Below are 18,131 nucleotides of genomic sequence, written 5' to 3'. Positions count from 1 at the left end.
CGAATTTCTTATAAAATATCAACGCTCGGAACGTCGTAATGGTAAAAGAATGGAGCACTGATATGCCATTTTAGCGGACCACCCACAGGCGAATTGCAGCAGTGCAGTATATCATGTAACTACTCGAATGCAGTAGCGCTGAATGCAAGAATTTCATAGAATTTCTGCGAGATTTGTAATGATTTATGTGGAATTCTGTAAATTCTTGTGTCTTACATCAGTAAAACAGGTATTCTCTTTCTTTTTCAAAGGGAAGGTAGGATTCTCTTTTGAATGGCTCAAGAGATCTAAATGTGTAATTGGTTATCTGTATTTGAATATCTTAATCTAATATATACATATAATCTTATAAAAAACATATTTATTACCTATATGTATTGTTCTAATCCAACCTGACGGATATAAATATATGATTTCAGTCTAACTAGGACGTGCCACCGTCTGACATGATAGATATAAGTTTCTACATCTACTTATATAGAAGAACTTACTTATTAATATAATAAAATCATCTCTATTTAAATAGCTAATTATAATCTCAATTTTTACATTTACTGATATGACCTCACATACGGTAACCAAACAGCATAAATCTACTTATGCAGAATGGAGCACTGATACGGTACAACCAACCGTACTCTCTTCTTTTGCAGAAAACCCCTTCGATCCTCCGTTCTCTTCGATCCACACCCTGCATTGCAGTTCACTCCACTGCCCTCCTCCCATCTCCGGCGATGGCCGGCCGCCTCCCCGGCGCCGCCGCATCCTCGCCCCTCCCCCGCGCGCTCCTCCTCCTCGCAGCTCTCGCGCTATTCTCCCTCTCCTTCCTCTCTCTCCGTTCCCTCCGCCCCGCCGCCGCCCCCTCGCTCGCCGTCGACAAATCTCGCTCCCTCCCGTCATCCTCGCGCCCGTCGGTGTACCACTCCCCTGAGGCGTTTGCTGCGGGGTACTCGGAGATGGAGAGGAGCTTCAAGGTGTACATCTACCCGGACGGCGACCCCAAGACGTTCTACCAGACGCCGCGGAAGCTCACGGGCAAGTACGCCAGCGAGGGCTACTTCTTCCAGAACATCCGCGAGAGTCGCTTCCGCACCGATGACCCCGACCAGGCGCACCTCTTCTTCGTCCCCATCTCGCCTCACAAGCTGCGCGGCAAGGTTACCTCCCTCTCTCTAGAACTCTATTGCGAGAATACTCTTTGCGCTGTAAACCTGTAAGGCTGTAACGATCGCTAGTTGTTGCACTCAATGGTATTATACGAAGGTTGGACTGTTCAAAATATATCCAGTGCTGCGTATGGTTGGGCGACATGTGAAGATTGGCAAATGTTAAAGATCGCCGAGTGAGAGTAGGATTCGTTTGAATTTCTTAGTAGAATGCCAGAGTAATTTAAGATCCCTTTCTTGTGCCTACAGTTAATGGATTGCATTGCGATGTACTAAAGTTCAGACAGTCCTTGGTATGTTTATGCATTGCTCTGTATGGTGGGACATTGTTGAAAACTGTGAAATTTGGATTTTGGTTGAGTTTACACTAATAGTGCGATGCATTGTAGAGGTGCTGATAGATTGGCCAGTCATATCACTTTGATTTAAGATCCCTGGTGTCTTTAACCTGCTGGCTCCCAATAATTGCATTCTCTTCTCTCTTTTTTTCGTATGAGATAGCTATTGAATTTTCCTTTGTAAAAATTTAAGGAAATTCCGTGTCCACTATATGCTTGTTATGTACATTCTACACTGTTGTTTCTGGTCTTGATTGAATTGTTATGGTAGTTATTTGCATGTATTGTTTCATCCTTGCAGGGTATGTCATATGAGAATATGACGGTAATAGTTAAGGACTATGTGGAAGGCTTGATAAACAAGTATCCTTACTGGAACCGGACACTTGGAGCAGACCACTTCTTTGTTACCTGCCATGATGTAGGCGTGAGAGCATTTGAAGGACTTCCATTCATGGTGAAAAACTCTATTAGAGTTGTATGTTCGCCAAGCTATAATGTTGACTTTATACCACATAAGGATATTGCTCTTCCTCAAGTACTACAGCCGTTTGCTCTACCTGAAGGAGGAAATGATGTTGAGAACAGGTTAGTTTTGTTCAATGTACAATTACCGTAGAAAACTGCTGGTATGTTTCCACTTGATGATTTTTCTAGATTCTGTTGGCACCTTCATGTATGATTCTAGTGCCTATAGTATCACGCAAAGTGAAAATTTTGATGCAGATGAAAAGCTATGTGAAATACACACTTATTTACCCAGTTGTCTCCTCATTCATGCCTTTAAGTGTATATTCTGTTATTAGGTGAGAATTCAGAAGTGTAGTTGGTTCCACACTGTCCATTTCTATGATCTAAGTGCAAAGAAACACTAAGGTATAGCAATATTGAAAGTTGTCCACAACTGTGCACTGGTAAAGGCCTATAGTTTTTGCCACCTTATTTCAAAATATAAGGGTTGCATGTAGTTTCAATGATGGTTTCTCTCTTTTCTTCCCCTCATTAATCTTTCCTCTCTATTCATCATTTATCAATAAACTTCCACACAAGTATTCTCTGTCATATTCCCAAGGCAATAACACCATGGGCACCATGGTCATTTTCTTCTACCATTCTCTTAGTTTCACACACTCCTTGATTCCTGTGTCCAACCAAAATATACCTCATAAAAAGAAATGGAGGGAGTACATCATAAACATCTAGTTGCACTATTATTCTATTACAAAATCTACATCTTATTATTGCTTTCTCAATTGAAACAGGACGATTCTTGGATTTTGGGCTGGCCATCGCAATTCCAAAATAAGAGTTATTTTAGCACGATTCTGGGAGAATGACACAGAGCTTGCTATCAGCAACAATCGGATTAGTAGAGCTATTGGGGATCTAGTTTATCAGAAGCAGTTTTACCGCACTAAGTTCTGTATCTGTCCTGGTGGCTCTCAAGTTAACAGTGCCCGTATATCTGACTCAATACACTATGGTTGTGTCCCTGGTTAGTATTTCTATCAATCAATATGCAAAATACATGTCATTGTTCTATCTATTCCCTTTGGATGGGAATACAGTTTTTTAGTACTTTCCTGGTTATTTCGTTCTGATACATATTCTTCGATACTTTTAGTTATTTTGTCAGACTACTATGATTTGCCTTTCAATAATGCCCTTGACTGGAGGAAGTTTGCGGTTATACTTAGGGAGAGAGATGTATATCAACTAAAGAGTATTCTGAAATCCATATCACAGGAGGAGTTTATTTCATTACATAAATCTCTAGTTCAGGTTTGTTGTTTCTGAACACTTGTAACTCTTACTATATTCTGTGTATTCACTGTCCTTCTACAAAAGAGTAGGGTCACTTACAATTGGCAGCATTTGAAACTTCAAATATCGAATTCAACTGTAATAGAAAAACGATCTATCAGATTGCTATCATTTGTCAGCGGAAAATTAGCTACTCTGAAGTTTATTTGTTTAAGAAGTGAGTCATCTGATTTTGCAATTGTTTTGCTATAGTGCCTTGAAATGTCACTTTGAGATAACTAGATGCCTAACTAAATTCTATTTCAGTGCTGTGCTAACAAGTTAAGTTGGAATACAGGTGCAGAAACACTTTGTGTGGCATTCGCCTCCTGTTTCCCACGATGCATTCCACATGGTTATGTATGAACTATGGCTGCGGCATAATGTGATCAAGTACTAAAGCCTATTCACTTGTGAGTTTTGGTCACTAACCTAAACGACTGATCCATCAGAAAGATATTGCCAAGCCTGACAGCCTGCTGGTGCTACCTTGAATACAGCCTTTTGTTCTTTGCTCTCAGAATCTCCAGCTGGATGGATCATTGAATATAATGGGTAACTACCATGGCACAGTGGAGAGCATCTGAATGATAGTAGGCCATCGTCGAGCATATATCATGAAACTGGAGTCCTAGTTAATAGATGGATTAGTTAATTCTTTCAACAGTAGTTGGTTTTCCCCCATACGGCAATCTTTTTCCTCCAGATGTCTTTTATATTTCATGGATCTGCCTGGTTGATCGCATGTGGTTTCTCATGCAGTTTTTGTGTTCAGGCTTGTAAGTAATGTACTATATTATTGAAGAAAAACAGAACTTAATTCCATCTGACAGAACAGATAGCTGTGAGTTGTGGCCAAAAAATCGTCTGGTTTTCTTGTCCTTTTGAATTTCAGAATTTTCAAATAAACTTTTAGGAAGATTTGAACCTTAGGGTACAAACTGGAGGCAAATATAATCATTTTGGTATAAGAGATGATCCAGGACGGGTGGTTTAAGGGGTGAACTGGGAACGTGGACCATGCCACAATGATTTGACCGAAAACTGGCGTTAGCTGATTTCTTGGACCATATGTGCAACACGATATCAATATAAAGTTGCAAAGACCATGCACTCCGAAGGAAACAATAACGTGTAACATCTACCTGTTCCATTCCATCAGATTTTCACTATCAGCTCATCCATATGCATCTGCATCAGTAATTATTGATATTGCCGGTAACACAGAATTGCAGACATAGCATGTATTACATATTATCATAATGCCGGCAACACATTGTAGATTTTGCCAGTAATGGCCATTGCTTCCCAGGTGAATCACTGTAAGTCTTTCTTACAACACGTACTTATCCATAGTTACATTGTATCGATGGAAATATTGTTGTTTCCTTATTGAGCGCACAAATATATCAACATGTCATGCATCATATTCTTTCATAAGGAGGTGGCTGTGTACCAGGACATAACCAGGATATAGTATCAGCTGGCATGATACAAGGTCACCTTCAGCAGTAGCAGCGAGTGATCACTTGATAAGGATGCACCTGATTGGTGAGCCATCGGATCCAACCAGTCTGAGAGGTAAGCAATGCAACATGTATATTCCAGCCTTCACATGATCTAGTTTCAGACCTTCTATTGGGATTATGTCCTGACAGAACAAACTAAGCAAATCAACCAATGATTCAAATGTATGCAGTTCTTAGATGATATGTCCATTCTGTTTTGGATCACCTACTCATAAAATGGAATGTTCTTTTCAGGAGCACAAAAATAAAGTAAGCAAGCATAGCTCCAAAAAGGTTAGTAACCTGTCAACGTGCAATAATGTAATGACATGTTCTCCAAGTTACATAGTTACTAGCGGTTGACATGGAATTTCTGCAGTATAGTGGAATAAACAATGAAATTACAAACATGGTGAAAGGCAGTCAAGGTTAGTCGGTGGTTTTGGTCAGGAAACTGCAGAATCTTACCGGGCTATTCAAAAAGACCAAATGGGCTGGGATCAAGTGATCAAATGCCGCAACTGATAGATAGTCAACCCCTGCATAATTGCCATATCAGTAAGTTCAGTCTTTATTGATCCACCAAGTAACAAAAGGTCAAAGAAGAAACTAGTTATCCACAATTACATGTTCCTAGCAAATAATGTGTTAAGTCCACAACTCTAGATAAAGAAAAAATGTTATGAACAGATGGCAACCAGCACACAAGAGAGACCAAGCTTCATTCAGCCAGCCAAGTATCACCCATGATTTGAGAGTGCAGTACTTGTATGCTGTTGTCAGGGGCATAATTTCTTACCAACTAGCTTGATGTCAGTGTTGTCAGCTAACCACCGTGCACCATCCTCTGTAAATCCAACAAAACTCGTGTCAATTGTCTTTGTCCACATCAGCTTCCTGGAAATCATTTGAATAATGAAATCTCTATTAGTTTGCTTGAATTATGTCCTGAAACAGAGTCATACCTGTCAGTGTTAAGTGTCCTGAAAAGAACTCGACGAATTCCTTTTGGGATATTTAGGGATTCCATTGCTTGAGCTGCGTAGAGTAAGTGGGGGTTAAAATGCTAGGCAGTATTCATGCTCCCTTGAAATCCTAAAAGAATTTTAATACTTCGAACTATGTGTTGGTCTACGACTCTGCAGTGGAACCAAACCACCACACAAACATGCACATTATGCATTTGATTGAGAAACTGATATCTGTGTACAATACCAGAGAAGTAAATACATGTTTTCAAGTCTTGCTGTATGAATCTTTATCAGATGATAAGAGCAATAGTTGTGCACGAGGTAATTCATCAGATAATTTGATAGAGCTAGTTCATTGAAAAAATAATGCATGGTACCTGTTATATTCGTGTCTCTCGGAACATCAATGAGCAATGCAAGCCCTGTCCAGAAAAGAACCAAACACTGTCAACAATCATTTACGAGAACCACATGAATTTTAATTAATTCTTACATGCAAAATGCTGCACTTTAAGGCCCGTTTGGAATGCTGAAATTTTGTACAATTACTACGAGATATGTACTGATTCATCTAAAATTTCTACAAAATTCCGACGAAATTCCTGCATTCCAGGCAATAAACTGACAGTCAATTTTGCATCTATTCTGAACCTGACAGCATGACCTACAAGAAATGAACCCATCCCAGGTTTAGACCTTTGATGCTTTTGTGAATAGAATATCTCTAGCGACCCAGAATTAATCTTGACTTGGGAGGAACACGGTCAGTCTTGGCAAGCCTATACCATTGAGGACGTCGAGGTCGAGCTTGTCGACGTCCAGGCCGGCTTCGAAGTGTTCCTGGACCATGTGCCCCGGCGCGTCGACATGGGTCCCGGCGTGCACCACCATGCGCAGCTCCGACACGTTGTTGATGGATCCATTCGCCATCGACTCCGTGAGCCGAGTCACCGGACCCAGCCCGTCCCGCCCCGGTGCCGGCAGCTCCGGCCGGTAAGCGTGCGTGATGTCCACGATGCGCCAGCCGCCGTACTCCTCCAGCCGCACCTCCGCCGCTTCGGCGGCAGCGCCGCCGGGACCGCAGGTGCCGGCGGCGTCTGCGTACGCCGGGTGGGACGCGCTGCCGCTGCCTCGAGCGACAAGAACGCAGGGCGCCATTGTTACGGCGAGTAGGAGCATCACCATCAGAGGAGACATGGTCAATAGCTCGCTGCTCAGTAGGCAAGAAAATGAGCACCTACTGAGCACCCACGGATTTTGATAGCCCTCGAGTTTCTATCAGCATTTACTTTTCCAAAAAAAAAAAAAAAAAGATTCTTTCAGAATTTGCAAAGGGCGGATGCGGACTAGTTTGGCTTACAGCCTACCGTTCATCCTTGAATTATTAGGAGAAAGGACAGACGATTTTTAATTATTTTGACCTTTTTAATAATTTTTTGCCAGACCAAGACTCATAGCGTTGCCAAATAATCTAATTTTGAAAATAAGTTAGGAATATATCTATTATAAAATGTTTATTTAAAAAAGGTCTAAAAACAATGGCAGGTATATTTTCAAGGAGAAAATTGTAGCACACATCGGATTTGGTAACATCCAGCAATAGCAAATTGCCAAAACACCAGGCATGATCCCAATTTCAGAAGGTCAGGTGGGCTGTAAAGTCTTTTCTTTCTTTTTTTGTTGTAGATTGATAGTGAATAACAAGAGAGATATGTTCTGTACGTGCCTAGTCTAGCGAAGACGTCTCTGCATGCACATGAAAGTGAGCTATTGAGCAGTTTGTGCAAACAAATCAACCCATCTCATCAGCTGTTGACAGTAGGATTCCCATGTGAAAACCGAGCAGATGGTTGAAATCCTCGCATGGACAGACAAGAAACTATTATGCTCTGCAAGGTACAAACTACATCACAGAACACACAAATACTGTGCAGTAATGCCATGAACAAAAAATAAAACAAATAAATGAGAGTTTTTCAGGTCTACTGGAGCTTACTAAGGATTTCTGCATTTATCAGGTTCCAGGACTCGTTTATAGGCAACTGTTGGTCTGTCTCATATTGGGAACATGGAACCATGCCGCGTTCCTCGTCCCGAGAACATCAGAATGCGGAAACAATGTAGTTATCGTCTTGCCAAAATCTCTTACAAATAGCAATGTAGCATACCTCGTTCCTCGACCCTATCGACCCGAGAATTTGGTGACTATGGTCTGTCTTACACCACTGACTTGACCATAGTGTACTTTTACATTGTCTCGATGGAAATATTGCTGTTGCTTTATTGACCGTACAAGCATATATCTACATGGCATGCACCATTTTCTTTTCGTACAGAGGTGGATTGTGCACCAACACCAAGACATTAGCCAGGATGAAGCATCAGCTGGCATGTGACAACTCTCATTCGGCAAGAGCAGCGAACGATTACTTGATAAGGATGCACCTGATTGGTGAACCCTCGGCTCCAACCAGTCTGAGAGGTAAGCAATGCAACATGTATATTCCAGCGTTTACGTCGTCTAGTTTCAATCCTTCGATTGGGATTATACCCTGACAGAACAAGGCAAGCAAATCAACCAATGGTTCAAATGATATGCATTTCTAAGATGGTATGTCCATTCTGTTGTAGCTCACCTAGACACGAAGTGTAATGTGTTTTGGAGCAGCATTAAATAAAGGAAGCAAAGCATTGTTGAAAAAAAGATTACTTAGCACGAACATTTCAGAACCAATACTTCGCTAAACTTGTCAACAAGCAATACTGTTATACGTTTTAAGAAAAAAGCAATACTGTTATAACATGTTTTCTGAATTATATAGTCAGTAATGCTCAACATGGAAAATCTTCTGTAGAATAGGGGAATACACAGAATGAGACTTGAAATCCATTTGGTCAGGACACTACAGTATCTTACCGGGTTTTTGAAAAAGACGATATGGGCAGAGATCAAGTGATCAAAATTTGCAACTGATAGATAGTCAACCCCTGCATCATTGCCAGTATCAGTATGTTAAGTATTAATAGATCCACCAGGCAACAAAAGGTCACAGAAGAAACTGAAAGGCTGTCCACAATTACAGGTTCCTAGCAAATGTGTCAAATCCAAAACTCTATATCAAGAAAGAGGGTTATGAACAGATGGCAACCAGCACATAAGAAAAACCAAGGTTTGCCTTCTCAAAAAGAAGAAGAAACCAAGGTTCATCCAACCAGTCAAATACTCAAATGTCAGCGATTATTTGAGTGCGCAGTACTTGTCTAATGTCAGGGACATGATTCCTTACCAACTAGCTTGATTTCAGTGTTGTCAACTAACCACTGTGCACCATCCTCTGTAAATCCAACATAGCTCAGATCACCTTCCTTCTTCCACATCAGCTTCCTAGAAACCATTCGCTTACACGTTCAATACAGTCTACAAAATGGTTGTCTAATGATAGTTGAATGATGAAAACTCGTATGTCTACTTGAATCATGTCCTGAAAAATAGTCATACCTGTCAGTGTTCAGTGTCCTGAATAGAACTCGGCGAACTCCTTTTGGGATATTTAGGGATTCCATAGCTTCGGCTGTGTAGAGTAAATGGGGGTCAATATGCTAAATGCTAGGCAGCATTCATTCTTCCTTGAAATTCTAAAAGGATCTTAACAGTTAGAACCAAATCCTGGTCTATGCACTGGAACCAGACCACCACACAATCGTGCATATGTATATATATGATGCATTTGAGAGAGAAACTGATAGCTGTGCACAATACTAGGGAAGTGAATACATGTTTATCTCATGGTGCCACATATGAATCTTTATCAGATGATATGATCAATTCATCGTTGTGCATGAGGAAATTCATCAGATAATTTGGCAGAGGACCTAGTTCACTGTAAAAAGAATGCATGGTACCTGTTATATTTGTGTGTCTAGGAACATCAACCAGTATTGCAGGTCCTGTCGAGTAAAGAGGAATGAATCATTGTCAGTCAAATCATTCACCAGAACCACATCAATTTTAATCAAGCTTCACATGCAAAACTCTGTACTTTAAACAATCTATTCTGAATCTGACAACAAAACCTGCTAGAAAAGCAGAAATGAACCCAACCCAGGTTTAGATCATCCATATTTTTAGATTGGACTATCTTCAGCGAACTCAGATTTATATGAATTTCGCAAACCGAAGCTAGTCTTGGCTGAGACGAACAGAATTGGTCTTGGCAAGCTACCATTGAGGACAGCGAGGTCGAGCTTGTCGACATCGAGGCCGGCTTCGAAGTGCTCCTGGATCATGTGCCCCGGCGCGTCGACGTGGGTGCCGGCGTGCACCACCATGCGGAGCTCCGACAGGTTGAAGAGCGTCCCATTGGCCATGGACATGGTCAGGTGCACCACCGGGCCCAGCCCGTGCGGCCCGACCGCCGGCAGCTCCGGCCGGTACGCGTGCGTGATGTCCACGATGCGCTCGCTGTCGTACTCCTCCAGCGGGAGCGCCCCCGCCGGCGCGCCCGGACCGCACGTGCCGTCGTCCGCGTACGCCGGGTGGGCGGCGATGCCGTTGCCACCGCCCCCCGCGACAAGAGCGCAGCGCGGCATTGCGACGGCGAGCAGGAGCATCGCCATCAGAGGAGGAGACATGGTCACGAGCTCACAGGATAAAAAAGTGAGCAGAACTGAGCATCTGCACGCTGTGGTCTGTGGCTTTTGATATGATCACTGGATTCTTTCAGCACTCGTGGGGCCATTTAATTTTTTTTGCCATCTTAAAGAAACGTTCTTTCTTCTAAGTCACTGACACTTGAGGTTGTGTTAGTCACTGATACGTGAGATTGTCAGGTGACAAAAAATTTGCTACCCACCCTATAATGGTGACAAATCCTAAATTTTTCTCGCAAAGGGTGAATGACACCGAATAATCCGGCTTTCGCCCATGCTTAAACCATCAGGAGAAAGGACGGACACTATGGAGTTTTCATTAAAAGAAATTTATGGTGTGTTTGGTTAGAGCTACGAGGTGAGTTCCATCTCTGTCCAGTTGGTAGAGATAAGATCATCGAATTATTTGTTTGATGGGTGGATGGAATAGGTTAATTTTATGTTTAGTTAAAGAGATAAGAACAGATGTGTATAGAACGGGTGTCTCGATGTTCTCACGTAACTCTTACCTACCTACCCTTACATGCGACCATGTTTCGCAACTTGCACTGCATCGCACGTTGTAGCAAACGTGGGGCACGAAAGTCATAATGTCGTGATGTATGCCATATCCCATATCTTAGCCCTATACTTATTCGCATATCTTGATGTAAGCAAGACAACATGCGTTTGACTAAAAAAATAAATACAAAACACTGGCACCAATAAATTATTATATTCTTACAGAAGACTTTCCCGAGATGCTATTGCAACTCCAAAAGGAAGTTGACTCCCAATACCCATGGACCACCGAGAACATCAAGACCGTCACACTGGTAAGCGCTCTCTCCTTGCGACCAATCTTGGAAACCTCCTTGTCCCAAAATTCTTGATCGATCTATTCTGTTCCTAATTTCATTCACAGGACATATTTGCCGCCCGCAGCGAGACGTCGGCCATGACTCTACAGTGGGCGATGGCAGAGCTCATGAGAAACCTATGAGCCATGCAGAAGGCGCAAGATCAGGTCCGGCGAGCACTCACTGACCACGTCAAGGTGACAGAGGCCAGCTTAACTAACCCGCGTTACCTGCGGCTAGTTATCAAGGAGACGCTCCGGCCGCACCCACCGGCGCCACTGTTGCTGCCATGCAAATGCCGAAGCCCATGCCAAGTGCTCGGGTTCGACGACCGGAAGGAACCATGGTGATCGTGAATGCGTGGGCGATCAACCGGGACCCAGCGCACTGGGACAAGCCCGACGAGTTCATGCCGGAGAGGTTCGAGCGCAGCGGGAGAGACTTCAAAGGGACGGACTTTGAGTTCATACCGTTCAGTGCCGGAAGGCGGATGTGCCCCGGGATGGCGTTCGGGGTGGCACACATTGATCTAGCTCTCGCAGCTAGCGCTGCTGTTCCACTTCGATTGGGAGCTGCCGAGCAGCATGGCGGCTGAGGAGCTGGACATGAGCGAAGCCTTTGAGGTCACGACTCAGCGGCAATCTGACCTTGTGGTTGTCGCGAAAATGTCAGTGTCATGTGTGTGTGAGTTATGGTTTGTCGCGATCACTTTTTGTGTATGTCTTCTTTTTTATTACGAAGGAATAAAACGATAATATGAATTAAATGGTGGGCAATTAGGGTTCGGTTATCAGATGAAGAGCTTCTCACGGATGCTTTGGTGCAACATTTCAATTTTTTAATAATATTATGTTATTGAAAAATTGTAAAAATAATAGCTAAATTTACAAAACTTTAAGAATAGATACCGGTCGGCACACTGAGTGCCGACTAGAGACCCGTCGGCACTCCACGTGCCGACATTCTACGTGTTAGTGGGTCCAAGGTCCTGTCGGTACTCGACGAAACGGAGATACCACATAGGCTTTTGGTGGACCGAGAGGACCTGTCGGCATTCTGAGTTTCCACCATAAAAATAAGTATTGATTAAAAATATGATGATAAAACTGAGTTTTTCTTTTCAGTACAAGTTGGACATTCGCATACTCGCACATGCATGTTACACTAATATGGGTGTATCTTAATACAATATATATCAGATTGGAGGTCTAACCTCCCATGTGTTGTATTATTTAATTCTAGGAAATATGGACACACATGTCAAGTTTGTAGTTTTGATAAAATCCAGACTCTCCGCAATTTCCAGTGTTGCAAAGAATCTCGAATTCGGATCTTGCGGAGCTGCCGCCAGCCGTCGCCGTAGGGCGCGAAGATGATGCCGTCGGCGCTCTGGTACCCCAGCTCCATCATGGGGCTCAGCGGCCTGGACGTGAACGCGGCGTCGTGGGTCTTCATGATCTCGCGCGCGGCGTCCGGGCACGAGGCCACCATGGCACGGAGCTCGCCGAACCGGAGCGTCATGAGCGGACCGTGGCGCCACGCGAGGTCGCGCAGCGCGCGCGCCGGCGAGGTGGGTGGCCGATGACAGGCAGCGCCCACGGCCCCGGTGGGAGCCGCCCGGCGACGCCGGGACGGCGTGACCACGACGCGCCGAGCGTCTTGTGGTGAAGACGATGACCGGGATCACAAGGAGGAGCACGAACAGCAAGTAGAGCAACAGGTCGGCGGCCATGGCGGCTTTGATCTAGCTGTTTTGCTGGGATGGTTGGAGTGAAAGAAGAGTAGCAGTTTGACCTTGAAGTGATAACCTGGGACTTGTGAGATTCCTTCTGCCAGATTTCAATGGCCTTCGCGCCTGGTTATAATGGAGACGTACAGATGGAAAGCCGCGTGGATCGCAGCAAATTTTGCAATTTTGAGAAGACAAAAAAAAAAAAAAAAAGAACAGATGAGACAACTCCAAACACTTTCAAGGGATCATGTCGACATGCAGGAGAATCAGTTTCAGGTAAAACATTTCCATAGGAATAACAATATCACACAAAGCATATATTACACCACACAGGTGTCTGCAAATGGGATTCTGTTGCACAATGTGAACATTCAGTTCCGAGTTTCCGACATGTGTTACATTGATCTCAAAATTTAGGAATCTTTCTGAATTTTCGTTCAGGAGATTCCAACATGACCCATACAAATGCAAACAATCTCAAACAGAGTCGTACAGAAATGATCACTCTCTTGGCCATATCAGTCATTCAGATGAGAAGATAAACACAAATTTAGAAAAGGTCACATTCTGGCACGCTCTAACTCAGAAAATTGCCTTTGGATGAAAGGAGACGCAAAGCCTTATTAGCGTTTTTCAAAACTGCATTGGATCTTGGCACCTGGTTTTTCCTTTTCTCCAAGAAATCAAGGGCACTCTTCATGTGTTGCATTGACTTAACATCTTTCAGCAGAATTATTTCAGGCCTGATAAACATTAGTGGCCACCAGCATAAGTATCAGTTCAGAGAATTCCTATTGGTGACAGGAACAAGAAAAATACCCGGAAGTTTTTGATCTCTTTTTCCTATTCTGAACCTTCTGCTTTACATTTTCTTCCTCAGAGTCTGATGAGAAGGTTTGCCTGGGGGGGAGAGGGGTGAAAACAAAGTAAACAGTGAAGTCCATAAAAGTCGGAAACAAGGATTTGATAGCTCATAGTGCAAGGGAAGTGCACATACTTCTCACGTGATGCAAGCATTTCGATGACACTACTAGGGAGCATGCCAGGCATACTATGTGTCTCCTCATTTTGTTTGGTATCTTCATCTTCTACTTCCTGTAGTGCCTGCTTATCTGGTTTAGAAGAGGTTCTTCGTTGGGCCCATCGCTTTCTCCGCTCCTTTCCCTCTTGTGTTACTCTGCAAGATCAGATGTTGTTATTTCAGATAGGCTACAATCAGCAGAAACAGTGACAGCGCCGTGGGTGCCACAAAATCCAACTGGATTCAGATAGCTAGTTCCCATGGATATTTCAGAAACAAACCTAGTTCCCATGGGTGTTTCAGAAATGTGCGAAAGAAAAGACTAACCATAACAAGTGTATAGTATTATCATTGGATAGCTGCAGAACACACAATCCGGTACATACACAGAACTATAGACATTATGCCTAAAAACAAAGAGGTTGCATACATAAAAGCTTTTACATTTAGGTATAAGCATTAACAACAAAGAGTAATATGGACAAGGAGGCCTTTTGAAATTAATCCAACATAATTGTAGCTTTTACTCATCTGGGTAAGGACCTAACAAAATAAATAACTGCAGTTGCATCAATTGAAACCAACAGAACAAATAAGGGTCGTTAGACTATAATCTATAATGGTGGTTGCATCAAACAGAACAAATAAGGGTGGTAAATACTACACATCAGAATTATAATAGCTGGCATATTTCACAGAAACCGAGCCGAACTAATCGACATTGCAAGTGTCAACTACTCACGTATAACCAGCAGAAAGACCAACAAATTAAAGCAGCGCACTGGGAAGTAGTGTGTCCATCAGGCCAGTTGTTAAGCATAAGAAACACACCTGATAGCACTATCCTTCTCAGCTTTAGTGATCTCTTCGTGCTTCTCAACACCCTAAAAGACAATAAAAAAGGACACGACACTCAGCATCATCTCCGCAGATTTCAACATGAAGCTCGAATTATAAATATGAAGCAAGATGAACAGCACAGCAGGGGTAAGTAATTAACAACCCTAGGCCACCAAAAACACACATGCTTGACAAGCCAAATTGACGGCGCATGGCAGCGCAATCCTCTTACGATCTTATCTCAGCGTCTATCTACCGTTCGCCAAAGCAATATACACGCCCGAAGAGTACAGAAATCGTGATCTACTCTCGCGTGGGGTCGGGTCCTCGAGCGGAGAGAACTAGATGCACCTGGACGGCGGTGAGCTCCTCGGGGGCAGTGTCGGAGTCGCTTCCGCTGTCCATCAGAGCCAGCTGCATTCTGTGTCCCCCTTTTGCCGTCGCCGGCGGAGAGTGCCTGAAGCTTCTGCTGGTGGAGAGAGGTGGTAGCTAACGCCGCCGCCGCCGGCGGGAGGGTTTTGTTTGCGGTGTGGAGGAGACGAGAATGAGGTAGCCGGATGTGCTGGGCTTGCTAGTTTTCTCGTCTCTGAACACGACGAGTTGGGCTCGTTAGACTTTGGGCCTAGATGGCTCCACGCCTCCACCGTTCGAAAGAGGAAAAGGTTGAATCCTTCAGTCAAAAGGCCCATATGCTGATCGCAGGCAAAATTGTAATACTTTTTTTATTTTCTTAAACAGAATTTAACTCGGCTGGTATTAAAAGCTATTAAGCAAGTTCACAACCACACAGGTAGACAAGTAATCCACAGAATAAGAACATAAGAAGCTGAGGTTACCAACGAACTAGGCAAACACAACAAGGATTCTAGGTTCGAGACCACAGACTGCTATCCTATTATACCAAAGGCCAAAGCCAACATATTACAAGTCACTGATATCAGATACAGGGCTAGGATTAGGAGTGAAGCCCTGTAGCCACTCCTGGAGTTAAGCAGAGGCGATGTCCATCTTCAACTTATTGTCATCACGTAGGAGGATGCCCTATTTCTACATAAACGATACAGTGAGGATCAAAACTTCATCACGCCTTTTGGGGAACCTCTTCTCAATCACCATTGTGTTCCTCGTCCTTCACAGAGCCCAAGCTATACCTGCATCATTCGTGCAGAGGTGATGTCCACCTGCAAAGAGGAAAATCCCTAGATTTTGAGTGATGTTAAACAGCTTCGGAAGCCAACTCATCCATAAGTGGACTACCGAGGTAGGGAAGTCATTCCAGCCGAAGGCTTCTCTTAGAACACTCCACAAAAATTGTGCAAGCATGCACCCAAAAAAAATACATGGTTGATATTCTCAGTTTTACCACACAAACAGTAATGTTTACTCCTCTTCCAGCCCCTCCTTCTTAAGGGAGGATGCCACTGAGAGTTTATTGTGAAGCATCTTGATTCCATTGGAGCAACTCATTTTCTGTCAAACTTTTGTTAAAATGAATCTCCCACTCATTATCAACCCAACAGTCAGAGACTAAAGATTCTGGATTATCACACATGTTGAACAAGGCAGGAAATTGGATTTTAAGTGGAGTCTCTCCCAACCACACATCTTTCCAGAAGAAAACTTTGTTACCTCTATTCACTTTTATATAGCTCCCCATTAGAAAAGATGTTTGACCTTGTGCAAATCCTGCCAGAACTAAGAGGTTCCTCTCTGTTTGGAGGTGAATAAGTTGTCATCTTGCATGTATTTGGCTTTGAGGAGTTTGAGCTAGGGTTCCTCCTTTCCTAAGTATATCTTCCCAATCCATTTGATAAGTAGGCGCCCATTCATGATCGTTGTGTTTAAAATACCAAGACCACCATAGTCCTTAGGCCTGCAAATGGCCTCCCATTTAGCTAAATGGTATTTGTTTACATCCTCAGCCCCTCCAAAAGAAACGAGATATGATGTTGTCCATCTTCTTATGTACCCTTTTAGGAAGGAGGTAAAATCCTATAGTATACATGGGTAAACTGGTTAGGCATGAATTTGTCAGAGTTAATTTACCCCTATAGACCAGGTTTTTACTCTTCCATAGATCTAACCTTTTGCTTATTTTTGTTAGGACATCAGCGGATGTAGTGATGCCAAGGTGATGATCAGAGACAGGGATACCCAAATATTTCAGAGGTAGCATCTAAGTTTACAATTGAGCATGTTGGCCACCTTATACTATTCATCATATTCCATTTCAAAGGCAAGTACCTCACTTTTGTGGAAGTTTATTTTGAGTCCAGACATCCATTCAAAGCAGTATAATATGATCTTAAGATTGAGAATGGAGCTGTTAGAGCCATCAATCATCAATATTGTGTTATCAACATACTAGATATGAGTGATCCCTCCTGGAATCAGATGATTGACCACTCCCTCTAGCAGACCTTTAGAAGATGCTTTATCCATCAAAGCATTAAGAGCATTTGCTGCAATGTTAAATAACAGTAGGGAGAGAGGGTCACCCTACCTTAGCCCTTGGTAGGTTCTAAAAAAGACCCCCTTTAACCATTAATGTTAATGCAAACTCTGCCTCCCTTGATCGATTGCAAAATCCAATCAATCCAACATGGGGAACCCTTTTCTTTTCATGACTCCTTCAAGGTAACTCTATTTTACCTTGTCATAGGCTTTTTCAAAGTCTATCTTCACCAGCAATCCTTGCTTCCTTGTTCTTCTTAATTCATGAATGACTTCATGACGAGTCACCACACCGTACAGGATGTTTCTACCTTTAATGAAGGCAGTTTGGTTTGGACCAATAACCTCCTTGGCTATTGGGGTAAGTCTATTATTGAGGACCTTGGTGAAACCTTTGAAGTCCACATTGAGAAGACAGATAGGTCTGAACTGTTTAATGGAGTTGGCCTCTATGACTTTAGGAATCAGAGTTATCACTCCATAATTGAGCTTTTTGAGATCAAGCTTCCCTGCATGTAGGTCATTGAACATGTCAAATATGTCCTCCTTGACATAGTCCCAGAAGACTTTGAAGAAAGTGGCAGTGAAACCATTAGGCTTAGGGGCAGAATCTTCTTTCATGTCCCTGAAGGCATTCTCAATCTCCTGGATAGAGAAGGGTTGGACTAAGGTGTCTATGGCTTCAGCTGGCAACCTGTTATGATTATCCCAGAAAGAATCAGCAAGCATTAGGCCATCTCTTCAATCAGCTCCAAGGAGGTTTTTTAGAAGTCATAGATATGGTCCCTAAGTTGGAATTGAGAGGTGAT

General features: G+C 43.1%; 4 protein-coding genes and 1 pseudogene across 5 annotated transcripts; 2 read left to right on the top strand and 3 right to left on the bottom strand.

Moving 5' to 3' along the window:
• Positions 1-643: 643 nt before the first annotated feature.
• Positions 644-4,142, top strand: LOC133918524 (probable glycosyltransferase At5g03795). 2 transcript variants are annotated; one of them, XR_009909787.1, is made up of 5 exons: positions 644-1,157; positions 1,806-2,092; positions 2,767-2,999; positions 3,202-3,286; positions 3,606-4,142. XR_009909787.1 is itself a non-coding variant. In XM_062362428.1 (5 exons), the coding sequence occupies exons 1-5, from the start codon at positions 735-737 to the stop codon at positions 3,705-3,707; spliced, it is 1,203 nt and encodes a 400-aa protein (XP_062218412.1). In that variant the 5' UTR covers positions 644-734; the 3' UTR covers positions 3,708-4,142. The 2 variants fall into 2 exon arrangements, 1 of the variants encoding a protein (XP_062218412.1); XM_062362428.1 differs by having other exon boundaries at positions 3,129-3,286.
• A 351-nt stretch (positions 4,143-4,493) lies between these two features.
• LOC133918525 (cyclase-like protein 1) lies at positions 4,494-7,027 on the bottom strand. Its single transcript, XM_062362430.1, has 6 exons — positions 6,572-7,027; positions 6,164-6,208; positions 5,781-5,853; positions 5,615-5,712; positions 5,284-5,354; positions 4,494-4,958 (listed from the first exon to the last, which is right to left on the bottom strand). Exons 1-6 carry the CDS (start codon positions 6,981-6,983, stop codon positions 4,833-4,835), a joined length of 825 nt encoding a protein of 274 aa, XP_062218414.1. The 5' UTR covers positions 6,984-7,027; the 3' UTR covers positions 4,494-4,832.
• A 924-nt stretch (positions 7,028-7,951) lies between these two features.
• Positions 7,952-10,467, bottom strand: LOC133917393 (cyclase-like protein 1). Its single transcript, XM_062361293.1, has 6 exons — positions 10,010-10,467; positions 9,690-9,734; positions 9,286-9,358; positions 9,074-9,171; positions 8,704-8,774; positions 7,952-8,338 (listed from the first exon to the last, which is right to left on the bottom strand). The coding sequence occupies exons 1-6, from the start codon at positions 10,416-10,418 to the stop codon at positions 8,213-8,215; spliced, it is 822 nt and encodes a 273-aa protein (XP_062217277.1). The 5' UTR covers positions 10,419-10,467; the 3' UTR covers positions 7,952-8,212.
• A 709-nt stretch (positions 10,468-11,176) lies between these two features.
• LOC133917398 (desmethyl-deoxy-podophyllotoxin synthase-like) lies at positions 11,177-12,030 on the top strand (annotated as a pseudogene).
• A 1,275-nt stretch (positions 12,031-13,305) lies between these two features.
• Positions 13,306-15,432, bottom strand: LOC133918523 (uncharacterized). The gene is made up of 5 exons (XM_062362427.1): positions 15,220-15,432; positions 14,860-14,912; positions 14,005-14,184; positions 13,827-13,907; positions 13,306-13,750 (listed from the first exon to the last, which is right to left on the bottom strand). Exons 1-5 carry the CDS (start codon positions 15,286-15,288, stop codon positions 13,585-13,587), a joined length of 549 nt encoding a protein of 182 aa, XP_062218411.1. The 5' UTR covers positions 15,289-15,432; the 3' UTR covers positions 13,306-13,584.
• Positions 15,433-18,131: the final 2,699 nt, after the last annotated feature.

This window comes from Phragmites australis, chromosome 5, assembly GCF_958298935.1.
Source record: "Phragmites australis chromosome 5, lpPhrAust1.1, whole genome shotgun sequence".
Taxonomy (NCBI): Eukaryota; Viridiplantae; Streptophyta; class Magnoliopsida; order Poales; family Poaceae; genus Phragmites; species Phragmites australis.
Note: the sequence above shows the minus strand (reverse complement) of the source record. Positions and strands in the feature narration are given on the sequence as shown.

Bases quoted from the DNA above. Each gene is read 5' to 3' on its own strand.
- LOC133918524 (XM_062362428.1), top strand. From the start codon at position 735: ATGGCCGGCCGCCTCCCCGGCGCCGCCGCATCCTCGCCCCTCCCCCGC. The intron at 1,158-1,805 runs GTTACCTCCCTC...TCATCCTTGCAG, and splicing joins CTCACAAGCTGCGCGGCAAG to GGTATGTCATATGAGAATAT. The intron at 3,000-3,128 runs GTTAGTATTTCT...CGATACTTTTAG, and splicing joins ACACTATGGTTGTGTCCCTG to TTATTTTGTCAGACTACTAT.
- LOC133918525 (XM_062362430.1), bottom strand. From the start codon at position 6,983: ATGTCTCCTCTGATGGTGATGCTCCTACTCGCCGTAACAATGGCGCCC. The intron at 5,854-6,163 runs GTACCATGCATT...TACTCTACGCAG, and splicing joins GAGAGACACGAATATAACAG to CTCAAGCAATGGAATCCCTA. The intron at 5,355-5,614 runs GTAAGAAATTAT...GCAATTATGCAG, and splicing joins CACTGACATCAAGCTAGTTG to GGGTTGACTATCTATCAGTT.
- LOC133917393 (XM_062361293.1), bottom strand. From the start codon at position 10,418: ATGTCTCCTCCTCTGATGGCGATGCTCCTGCTCGCCGTCGCAATGCCG. The intron at 9,735-10,009 runs GTAGCTTGCCAA...TTTACTCGACAG, and splicing joins CGACCTCGCTGTCCTCAATG to GACCTGCAATACTGGTTGAT. The intron at 8,775-9,073 runs GTAAGGAATCAT...GCAATGATGCAG, and splicing joins CACTGAAATCAAGCTAGTTG to GGGTTGACTATCTATCAGTT.
- LOC133918523 (XM_062362427.1), bottom strand. From the start codon at position 15,288: ATGCAGCTGGCTCTGATGGACAGCGGAAGCGACTCCGACACTGCCCCC. The intron at 14,913-15,219 runs GTGCATCTAGTT...ATTGTCTTTTAG, and splicing joins AGGAGCTCACCGCCGTCCAG to GGTGTTGAGAAGCACGAAGA. The intron at 14,185-14,859 runs GTGTGTTTCTTA...CTGATCTTGCAG, and splicing joins GAGAAGGATAGTGCTATCAG to AGTAACACAAGAGGGAAAGG.